The sequence below is a fragment of the Alligator mississippiensis genome, chromosome 15 (genome assembly GCF_030867095.1).
Source record: "Alligator mississippiensis isolate rAllMis1 chromosome 15, rAllMis1, whole genome shotgun sequence".
Lineage (NCBI taxonomy): Eukaryota > Metazoa > Chordata > Crocodylia > Alligatoridae > Alligator > Alligator mississippiensis.
This window is the reverse complement of record NC_081838.1, coordinates 19420106-19430980: the sequence shown is the minus strand read 5'-3', so window position 1 is coordinate 19430980 and position 10875 is coordinate 19420106. Positions and strand designations below refer to the sequence as shown.

General features: G+C 61.3%; 1 protein-coding gene across 3 annotated transcripts; it reads right to left on the bottom strand.

Annotated features, from left to right (window-relative positions):
* Positions 1-1948: 1948 nt before the first annotated feature.
* Positions 1949-10584, bottom strand: S100A10 (S100 calcium binding protein A10). 3 transcript variants are annotated; one of them, XM_059718050.1, is made up of 3 exons: positions 10486-10584; positions 3571-3723; positions 1949-2333 (listed from the first exon to the last, which is right to left on the bottom strand). In XM_059718050.1, the coding sequence occupies exons 2-3, from the start codon at positions 3700-3702 to the stop codon at positions 2172-2174; spliced, it is 294 nt and encodes a 97-aa protein (XP_059574033.1). In that variant the 5' UTR covers positions 3703-3723; positions 10486-10584; the 3' UTR covers positions 1949-2171. The 3 variants fall into 3 exon arrangements, with proteins under 3 accessions (XP_059574033.1, XP_019334551.1, XP_019334550.1); XM_019479006.2 differs by lacking the exon at positions 10486-10584 and adding an exon at positions 9850-9957; XM_019479005.2 differs by lacking the exon at positions 10486-10584 and adding an exon at positions 3985-4070.
* Positions 10585-10875: the final 291 nt, after the last annotated feature.

The window sequence follows — 10875 nt, the reverse complement described above, 5'->3', positions numbered from 1 at the left end:
TACATTACACATGTACCCATGCATTGGGCACCCACCCATGCACACTCACATGCACTGAACACGCACTGCCAATGCACTGCACACACACTTCTACCCAGTCCAGCCCTTTCATTGTTCTGGGAAGGTGTCTCCGTAGCTCTGTGACTAAAGCAGGTTGCAGCCAACTCCCTGCCGCGGCTCCAGCACATAGCTAAAAGTCCAGCCAGGGCCCAGCGGTCATGGCTGCCTCACGATCCAGAGGAGAAGGTGGAGTGGGAGGCTCTGGCCAGCTGCAAGAGCCGCTCCCTCTGACCTGGATGGCCACGTGGTGTCTGCACTCAATGCCAGACCTACTCACAGGCACAGAAAGATGCCACAAATAATTCTTGCTTCCCTTTTGTGGACCTTCTCTAGTTCGTCTAGATCCTTTAGGTTAGGAGGTACAAGGACAAGAGCTAGGCACTGTCTTCAAGGTGTGGACACCCTGTGGATCTATAAAGGGGCCTCGATATTTTTGGTCTTGTCCACAGTTCCCTTTGTACTGATTCCTAACATGCTCCCATGAGTGGTTGCTCCCAGGTACTGGGGAAGGAGCAATGATACATACTCAAAGGTGCTCCTTTCAGCCTCTCCAGGACCCCAGGGGATCAGAAAGCAGCCCAAGGGCAGCCCCCAAATCATCCCCCCTGACCCTATGTAGCATCATGGAGACCTGGTGATGCTGCTAAACCAGCACAGAGCATGTCTATACCTCTCTGGCCCCGTGCCTCAATTCCCCTGTCTGTAAAATGGGTGCATCTCACACTTACCTGTGGAGGCAGGACAGCTGGGCAGGGCATCAGGGAGCCAGGCCAGAGCGAGTAACTATAGCTGTGGGATTAGATGTGAGCAATCGCCAGCCTGAGGTGGGCTGCTATTAGACGCAGGGCTGATGGCTAGAGCCCAAGGGTCGTGGCTGGCCCCAGGGCTAGACAGAGGCATCTGCCTCTCTGAGTAGCCAGCAGTGGGTCCAGCTGAGGGTTGTTAGGCCCCAGGCAGCCAGGCTCACTGGCTAACCAGGCCCAGCTGAGGGCAATTGCACCTGCCCCTGCCCTGTGTCCTGGCAGCAAGCAGCATCCACGTCCTTCATATCCCAGCAGTGCCCCTCTCCACCTCCAACCGTGTGGGCTTCAGCCCATGGTCCCAGGCCAGAGCCCCTCTGTAGCCTTGCCTGCCATACAGTTCTGAGTACTCTTGGGAAACTGAGGCACAGGCAGACATTGTGCCCCAGTCCAGCACTCAGGACTGGTCTCTATGCAGCAGTGGCCTGGGAAGGAGAGGGCTGGGAGCCCCATGGGGTTGCTACAGGTTCCTTCCCCACTGCTGTCCTCCAGCCTGTGGTCTCTGGTGTGACCAGGAGCAGACTCGGGTTGAGTCCAGAGTAAATGAGGATGCTGGAGCCCTCCAGGAGACTGGGCGGTGGGGACTGTACGCTGGCCTGGTGCCATGTGTCTGGGTCCTGGCCTGCCCAAGATGCAGGGCTCCACCGTGTAGCACCTGGTGCCCTCCACATTCCCCAGCAACACCCAGCATTTAATTGCCCCCCACCCTGTCTGCCTGGCATGCAGGGCACAGCATGACACCTGGGCCCCTGCACTGGTGGGGGGAAGGGCTGCTCGCATCCATCAAGGAGAGGAGCAGCCTGCCAGGGCCAAGGAGGGCACAGCCACCCCTGGCCCTGGTCTCTGTGCCTGCCTCAGAGGGTCCCAGCACTGCCTGCTTAGCCACAGCCCAGCTCAGGGGGGGCTGGCAGCAAAGCTGGGCCAACCCAGCTGGGCATCTCGGGACCTCCAAGTGCAACGGGTCTCAGCCCAGTGAGCAGCACAAAGCCCCTGGCAGAGACCCTAAGAGCCTGGAATAAACTCCCTTGGCCCAGCCCCTCCCCAAACCCCAGCCCCAGCCCAGAGGGACAAACGATGCGGTTAGGATATAAAAAACAAAACCCCAGCTCTTTATTGGAAGGTGGCGGGGAGCGGGGAGCCTGGGATATAAGGGGAGCCGAAAGCAGGGGGAGGGAGCATGGCTCCTTCCCAGCCGCCGCAGGACAAGTGCTTGCATGTCCGGAGGGGGCCTCGATGCCCTCCATCCAGGCCTAGTACTGGCCTTCAGGGCTGGGCAGGCGGCGGCAAGAGGGACAGCTGGCATGACCCCCCTCATTTCTTCCCCTTCTGCTTCATGTGCACCACAAAGTAGTCGTTGCAGGCAATGGTGAGCCCGGCCACCAGTGAGAAGAAACTCTGGAAGCCGACTTTGCCGTCCCGGCACTGGTCCAGGTCCTTCATGATTTTATCCAAAGCCATAGGGTCCCTCTGGTTCTGTGGGGGCAACAGACAGGGGTCACAGAAGCTGACCAGGAGCCTGCCTCTCTCCACCCCGCAGCCCCCCTGGGAGGGGTTTCGCATGCTGCCCCTTGTTGTCTGGGATTCTCAGGACCTCCGGCCCCTGGGACCACATTAAGGTGGGTAACAAGGCGGCTGGCTGCTCTTTTAAAGAGACCCCCCCTCAGCAAAGCTAGAAGGATCCCCCGATTTGTTACATGGTGGGAGTAGTTTGCTAGCAATTAGCTGTTTAGCAAAAACAAAGCCCACTCCACCACGGGCTCCCTGTACCCCAAGCCCACCCTAGATCCCAGCCCTGCAGTCCTGAGGTGGTCTGGTTCTGCAATACACAGTAGTGCTGTGGTCACTTCCCAGCACAGCGGCTTTCATAGCTGCCCTCAGTGCAGGGGTGCAGGTGGGTCAGAGCAGGGCCCATCTTCACCTGGCATCCTGCCCGGAGCCCCCGCAGGCTGCTCCAGCCCTGCCCTCCCTGCCACCCCGGGTGATGCCCCTGAAGCTGCCAGCTCCTCTCTTACGCCGGGCAAGAGTGACCCAGATGTGCCCTCCTCCAGCTCAGCACCCCATTGCTGCCCTGGTTGCAATAGCGGGAGGGGGAATGACTGCGCTGGCTGCCATGGAGTCCTCAGGGCACGAAGCATGCCGAGCCCCAGCCAGCCCGTCTGCCCACCAACATAGCCCTGCTGGGCACAGCCTGCCAGCACCTACAGCCTGTCTGGCCCTGAGCAGGGGATCTGAACCCTTGTTCAGTTCCTTCCACAGCCCCAAGGCCTTTGCGGTAAAAGGCAGGGAGCAGATGCCTTTCTGCCCCACCACCCAAACTCCCAAGGCCAAGCTTCTAGGCGAGGACATTCCTGGCAGGGCTGGAGGGTGGACTGCACTGAGACTGGCTGGATGGAGCTGCACTAATTGCTCTGGGAGGGGAGCACAGCTTTGCTGAGCTGAGCTGGGTGCACGTCAGTGACCTGTAATCTAACCGGCATTCATGTGCATCCCACGCCCTGGATCCAAGCCCCCATCTGGCCCACCTCTTCTTATGCATCCCACCCACACTGTCCCATTCCTGGAGCCTTGGGAAACAGATGGAGCCCAAAACCGGCCCCCTCCATCCCTGCCCCACCTGGAAAAGCGTCCCCTAAGTAATTCCCCCAGCCTAGAGCCCCTCAAGGACAAGCGGGGCGGGTGGCGAGGGGGGCAGTAGACATGCTGGCCTCACCTCCAGGAAGCCGGGGAACTCCTTCTCCATGAGAAGCCGGAGGTCTTCTTTAGAGAGGAAGCTCTTGTCCCCCGCGTATTTGTGGAAGGTGAACATGAGGGTCTCCATGGCATGTTCCATCTGAGACGGCATCTTGGCGCTGGTCTCTGGAGCCTGTTGGGGGGCAGAGAAAGAGCATGGAGCCGTCAGCCCCAGGGTCTCAGCCCCGGTCTACCCGGATGTGTGGGTCTGAAGGCCAGAATCAACCGTGAGATTGTTGGATTGGCCCCACAGGCCTGAGACTCCCACCCGGCTCCCTGTGGCCTGAGCCTGGGGACATGCCTCCAGCTTCCACCCGAGTCCATCAAGACATGGAGCAAGTGCCAGACAATACCGGTGCAGATTTTCATGGCTCGTTACCCTCCCACAGCCAACCTTTCCAGCTCACAGGCAGCTCCCCGGGTGTCTAGACCCCTTCCCCCGACACTGCTCTGTTCCTGGCACCGGGAAGTGCTGGGCCAGAGCCAGGCAGATGCCGGGGACACACCAGGAAAGCTGGGCTGAAGGGCAGAGCAGCGTCCAACCCTCTGGCATCCTTCCCATGCCCTCCCCCAGTTCTCCAGCACTGTGCCTCTGCCAGGGATTGCAGTCAGCGTCTGGTGCCTCCAGGGTGAAAGAATCCATTGCACCGTGAAACCGTCTCAGCTCAGAGATCAAAGCAAAATCAGAGCCACGGGACGCGAAGCCAGAACAAGGATGTTCTTAGCATCAGGAGAATGCAATGTACCAGCGCCACCGACAGCTGGCCTGAGCGGTGCCTCGCATGGGGGTGGGATATAACACATGTGCGTTGGGGAGGGGCATGATCATCGCTTCTTAGAGTCAGGGAGCTTTGCTTTGCATCTACCCTGGTCCTCCTTGCTGCAGAGAAAGCCAAAGCTTTCTTGTCCTAAGGGGACGTGGAGAATGCTGGATCACCATCCTCCATCTAAAACCCCAGTACTGGGGCCCCAGGGGCACTCTGAACAAAAAGGGGGTTGTTGTAAGCCAACGGAAAAGAGAACCGATCTCTTCTTTCATGCCTAAATGCTGGAGCAAATAATGCGTCTCCTTGTCACATCTGTCCAGGATTCCTGACACGACGGCATTTGGGAGGGGGTTTTGGGGCAGGGGAAAGCCCTGATCACTCCTGAGGAACCGGTCACAGCCGAGTGACAGCAGCGTGTGGGTTGGTCTCTGAGTCAGCAGGGCTCAGAGCTAGCACAGAGGAGGAATTGCACCCCGCCACTCCCAGATGCTTCTGGTTAGAGGCACTGATTGTTGCCCAAAACAGCAGCGTGGTGTAAACCCTCTGCGAGCCCCATTCAGAGGCGAACGTCATATAACATGGTGAGCAGAGACACGCCTAACGGTCCCACCCAAGCACGGCGCAGCCAGGAATCCACCCGGGTGTGCAAATGTCTGACACACTTGATGGGCCCAAAGCAGCCCCCAAGCGGGGAATTCTGGCCTGCATGTGCATCACCAACAAAAAGACCGTATTTACCCACATACCACATGCATCTTCCTCCCCAGATTCATAGGAAGTGAGGGTTGGAAGGGACCTCAGGAGGTCATCTAGTCACCCTCCCAATCCCCCCCATTCCAAATTTGGGGTGGGTGTCTTTGGGAGGGAAGCTGATTTTTTGCCCAGCAGCATTTCTATTCAGGCAGCAATGAGGGAGTCAGTTGACTTCATGGCTCATTTGAATCTATTGGATCACACTAAAATGCAGCCACCTCTAGGGTGGAACAGGGCAGCTGTTTATTAGCTTGTGGCAACACACTAGCAAGACGTTAGAGAGCAGCCTTTCTTGCATGGACCTAACTTCTGTGTCTGGCAGCAGTTTGAGACAAGAAGTTGATGACAGCTGCTGTCGTGGGGAGATATTTGCCACGAACTCTGCTTGGCACTGGGGAGGTCTCACTCTGCTTTGCGATAGCTTGGCCCAGCCCAGCTACAGCTCTCCCTGGTCTCCAGCCCGGTTGCTGAGGGAAACGGCCCCCATTGCCCTGCCCTCTGCACTGAGACAGAAGGGACAATGGGACGCAGCCGGGCGGGGGGCAGAAAACCCAGCAGAAAGGGGAAGAAGCAGGGCAGTTTGCTTCTCCACTCTGCACCTGTGATCAGGGGCCTGCGACTGCTTGCAAAAATCCCATCTCCTGCCCCTGCATGCACTGCAGCTGAAAATGAGGTGCCCGCAGCAGGCTCTCTAGGCAAATGGCTGGCAAAGTTGTGGATGTCTCTCTCCCCAGCACGCGCCCTTCAGCCCCGGAGCCACCTCGTTGGGGGTGGAACAGGTCCCTGCCGGGCTCCACTTGCTAGGGCGCAGGGATGTTTTACAACACCAGGCCTTCATTGCAGCAATTATCTCCCGTGCATACATGCATGCGTGCCTTGAGGGGGGTTGTTCCTTTATGAAAGCATGGATCACTTGAGAGATAAGAGTGGGCAGGTAGCCAGCAGGTTACCGGGATGCCCAGATCCTCCTTGTTTTCCTGGCTCTGGGTGCTCAAGACCTACCGAATGTCAGCCTGTGGCTCCCTGCTGCTGAGAGCAGGCTATGTGAAACGAGCTGGCTGGGTCTCAGCCCCCTTCAGAATCGGGGTCTTTTTTCCCCCTTGCACAACTGCTTTCACTGGGGAGGGGGGAACTGCAGCCCCAGTCAGCAGACTGCTTCCTGCTAAAATACCATATTTATCTGGTACATATGAGGGTCCACCGACCAAGCTCTCATTCCTTCAGGACTTTGCTGAAGACCTTGCCATTTGGCGACTACTAGTCTTCACAGCCCTGCCGAGTGCTTTCAGCTCTTTCAAAATCCTAGATCTATCCCCAGAGTCCAGTCTTCAGCAGCTAGCGTTCCAGCTTTTGGCTGAGCAGCCAAGAGCTGCTGCCAGTATGGCTGTGAAAGGGTTAGAGTTGGACTTCTCCACGAGTCTAGGATTGCCCCTCGTCTCAAAGCTGAGGGTTGAGAGAAGTCCTGAGATGTGGCCGCTGTCTCTTGCATCGAGGGGGCATCCTCTGGGGTGTGGAGTAGGGCGGGCATGCGGGAGCTCACTAGGGAGAAGGTGCTGCCAGCACCGTGGAAGTTAAAATGCTCGTGTGAGGGCTGAGCTGCCAGCTCCCTCTCTGGGGAGCCAGGGACTCGGTCCAAGGCCTCCGCCCCCCTTGGCAGAGTCAGCGCCTGATGGGAAACAGATGGGCAACCCTGTCTGCAGATGCTCTGCCGACCGCGGGCAGCTGGCGGGGCCCAAGGGCATGTACGGCGTGCCCCGCCCTGGCGTGCGGCCCCGGGGGACAGCAGGGCGGGGTGTGGCGAGTGGGGAAAGCCCGCGGCGGCCAAGTGTCAGAGGCTGGACAGGCTCGGGCCAGGCGCTGACCCCAGCTGCTCTGATGCTAGTGAAGACAGGGATTAAACAGCGACAGTCCCCAAGCACACAGCTCCTCCCCGTACCTCGCCCGCCCCCGGCCGGACGCTAACTGGTTCCAGTTGTGCGGCCCGGAGCGGTGCCATCTTTGGAGGACCCAAGAGTCTAAAAATCTGGATCCCAAGCACCCCGGGGCCGGGGCGGGCTTCCGGCCTCTCCGATGTCACAGCAGGACAAACAGGCTGGGAGGCAGTCAGCGCACGGGGCGCGGACCGCGTCGTTCGCTCTGTCCGTGCCTCGCTTGTTTGCATGTCGGTCGGCCGCGTGCCCGAATATCGACGTGGGTTGGGCTCAGCTCCGAGCAGAGACAGGCCCATTCCTGGGGGTGAGGGCACTAAACCATCTTGGATCCAGTCAGCCATCTTGGGCCAGTCAGGGGCCGCCATCTTAGATCCAGTCAGCCATCTTGGGCCAGTCAGGGGCCGCCATCTTGGGCCCAGTCAGCCATCTTGGGCCAGTCAGGGGCCGCCATCTTGGGCCAGTCAGGGGCCGCCATCTTGGGCCTAGTCAGCCATCTTGGGCCAGTCAAGGGGGTGCCATCTTGGGCCTAGTCAGCCATCTTGGGCCAGTCAGGGGGTGCCATCTTGGATCCAGTCAGCCATCTTGGGCCAGTCAAGGGCCTCCATCTTGGCCCCAGTCAGCCATCTGAGACCTAGTGGGTCCAGTCAGCCCTCTTGGATCCAGTCAAAGGCTGTCACCTTGGATCCAATCAGCCATCTTAGACCAAGTCAGGGACTACCATACTGGGCCCAGTCACAGGTTGTCACCTTGGACCTCATTAGCCCAGTCAGAGATTACCACGCACCAGCCATCTTAGATGTGGTCAGACGCTGCCATCTTGGGCATATCCTCTCCGCCTCCAGCCATTGCCATTCCTTTGCAAAGGCGGATGCGAGCCCACGTGGCCCTTCACGCCGCACTCCCCAGAGGACTGGCTTCTTTCCAGGGCTGGCTCCAGCATGGCGCCCCTCCGTTGCTCTGGCCCGTGCCATCCAACTGCCCTTCCCTCCCGGAGTCTCCTCCATGGTTCGTGTGAAGGACCGGGGCTGAGCGCATGGCATCTGACCGCGCCCAAGATGGCAGCCCTCGGCCATATCCAAGCTCCCTCCTCCCCCGTCCCAGACGCCCGCCCCACCCACGACCACCCGTTCAGCCTTCTGCCGGGGTGCCGCGGGGACCCCACGCCCCGGACGTCTCGGGCCCCGCGGCCTCTCAGCCGGGCGGGATCGTTGCACACGCTCCAGGTCGGGTGGGCTGGGCAGCGCGTCCGGCTGCAAACCCCTGCCCGCCCCGACTCTGCCCGTGCCAGCCTCACCAGCCAAAGGCAAACCCCGGGACGCCACCCCTGGGGGCAGCCTGCTCCCTCTCTCCCCATGGGGCCACCCCGATGTGTCGCCTGGGGCTGCCCGCTTCTCTCTGGCCCCCTAAGAGCATTAAACACAGCGTACAGCTCCGGGCGCGGCTGGGCACCGCCAGAGACCCCATCCTCCGTAGCTGGGGGACCCTCCGGCTTGTTTGCTGACATGGGCGCTATGGGGAGAGCAAACAGGGCTGGGCTGCTCCTGGCTGGGCTCCCCGGTCGCCCCCGCCAGCGTGAGCGAGGATTTTCCAGCCGGGGCCTGGGAGGGATGAGTCAGCTACGCCAGAAGCGTCTCCTGGACCGGGTGGAGGAGGGGAGCTTTCTCCCTGACACTCACTGCCAGGGCATGGGGGGCACCGGCCAGCCTGGGAGGGGAAATGGAGACCCCTTCCCTACCTAGGCACTTGCAAATGTGTACCTCCTCCCCCACAATGTCCTCTGTGGGATTCGAACCCTGGGCACTTGCAGCAGCACGGATCTCTGCCCCCTTCAGCTGAAGGCACAGCTCCCCCTGCAGACGGCGGTCGCAGGCACTTACCCCGCAGCACCCCGGCCAGCGGGGAGGAAGGGCAACCACCAGGATTAGGTGCAAGTCGCTAAGAAGCTCCATGCCTCAGTTTCCCCATCTGCCACGAGCATAAATGTGGTAAAGATCGTGTGGTTCTCACAGGACCGGAGGGGAGGGGTAGATAAAAGCCCGTGGGAGAAAGGGGCACATTACTAGGGGACGGTTTCTCTGGATTGCCACAGGTCTGCTCCGTGCAAGATGCTGCACAAACCCAGAGCCATCCACTGTTGTGGCGGTAGGGCACGCCAGAGGCCGGGAGCCCCCCAAAAGGACGTATCAGAGGATATTAGTCTGCATGGTTAGCCTGGGCAGCGGATGGCAGAGCTAGGGAAGGAACCCAGGAGTCCTGGCCCAGCGATGGAAACTCTCGTGCACCCACAATCGATACAGAAAAAACAGAGGAGCAAAGCAGCTGCTGGGAACAGAGGCGGCCGCACCCGGGCATGGATGGAGAGAGGCCATCTCTGCAGCACCAATCGGGCCCGGATGTCGCCCACGGCCCAACTCCTTGCAGAGCTTCTCGGTGCCTCGTGGGCTGGTGCGGTGCCCTACGCCATGCCGGCTCCAACGCAGGCTCCGATCATCCCCAACTCCGGGCACCGGGGCTCTGAGCGGACACGGGATCCCGCCAAGCCCAGGCTGCAGCCACTGAGAGGACTCATGGCAGCTACAGCAGGGGGCCAGGATGCCTGGGTCCCATTCCCTCAGGAGGAGCAGGGCGAGAGAGAGCTCCCTGGGGTGGGAGCCACAGATTGTGGCAGCTGCGCTTCTATTTATATCCATGCCTCAGTTTCCCCGTGATATATAAGGGCCTGCTCTGGGGATCAAGCCCAGCCAAGCTGCCCCCAAGGGGGGCGTTATCCCAGCTCCCGGCACGGCGCTCCAGCAACCTAGTTCTTACCCAGTCCCTGGGTCAGGGATCAGCTCGACAGGCAGAGATCAGGGCAGTGGCCCTGCCACCAATGCCGCAGCAGTCTCAGACCAGCGGCGAACCAGCCCGGGCAACGCCCTTGCTCAGAGCCCACCACCAGCTGCTCCTGGCACCCACAGCGGCTGGGCTACCCGCTCCAGGAGCAAACAAATCACAGGGCAGGGCGGTGCCCGGAGCACCCTGGCAGCCTGCAGCTCCCGCACGCGCATGGCAGAGCCCGGGGTGCCACGCCCCAGCACGGCACTGCCCCGGCCCACGCCGCAGGCCACGACCTGCTGGGGCAGGGGAAGCCCCCGCGGGCGCAGAGGGGGGGCATCACTATGCCCTGCAGCTAATAGGTGGCAGTGCCCCCCCCAGTTCACAAATGCAGCAGCTGCCCCACGCCCCGCTAGGAAGTGCTTCCAGCTCCCCAAGTCTGAGCCAGGAGCGCGGCAGGTCGGTGCCCCCGTGCGGGGAGTAGCACGGGGCAGTGCCCCCATCTCCGACCTCGGGGCAGCCCCCTGCGCTGGGTGGCATTAACCCCTGTCATGCCGGGCACTGGGGCTAGTGTTAACCCCCTCCACGCCGGGCATTGCCCCCTCCCCAGCGAGCCCCGCAGGGACTCACCGGGCGGGCGGGCGGGCGAGCGGAGCGGAGCGGTGCGGGTCTGTCGGGTCGGAGCGAGCGGCGCTGGCGAGTGCGGGCGGGCGGCGGCGGGGCCGGGGGCGGCTCTACCCGGGCGGGGCGGGGCGGGGCGGGATCAAACCCCGCCCGGATCGGGATCGGGGCCACCCCCGGCCCCGGCCCGGGGATCGCGCCCTGCGCAGGCTGCGCTGATTTTTAGGCGCGCTGACAAGGGCTCAGGCAGCGGGGCCAAAGCAAGGAGGCACGGGCCTCTTCGCGCCCCCACGGCTCTCTCATCCCTGCCAGCCCGGTACGGGGAGACACGGACGGAGCAGCGCGCTTCCCGCGAGCGCACACCTGCCCTGTTTGCACACACACAATCTGCCGCGATGG

Excerpts from the sequence above, each read along its gene's own strand:
- S100A10 (XM_059718050.1), bottom strand. The coding sequence starts at position 3,702 with ATGCCGTCTCAGATGGAACATGCCATGGAGACCCTCATGTTCACCTTC. Across the intron at positions 2,334-3,570 it reads AGTTCCCCGGCTTCCTGGAG|AACCAGAGGGACCCTATGGC; the intron begins GTGAGGCCAGCA and ends TTGCCCCCACAG.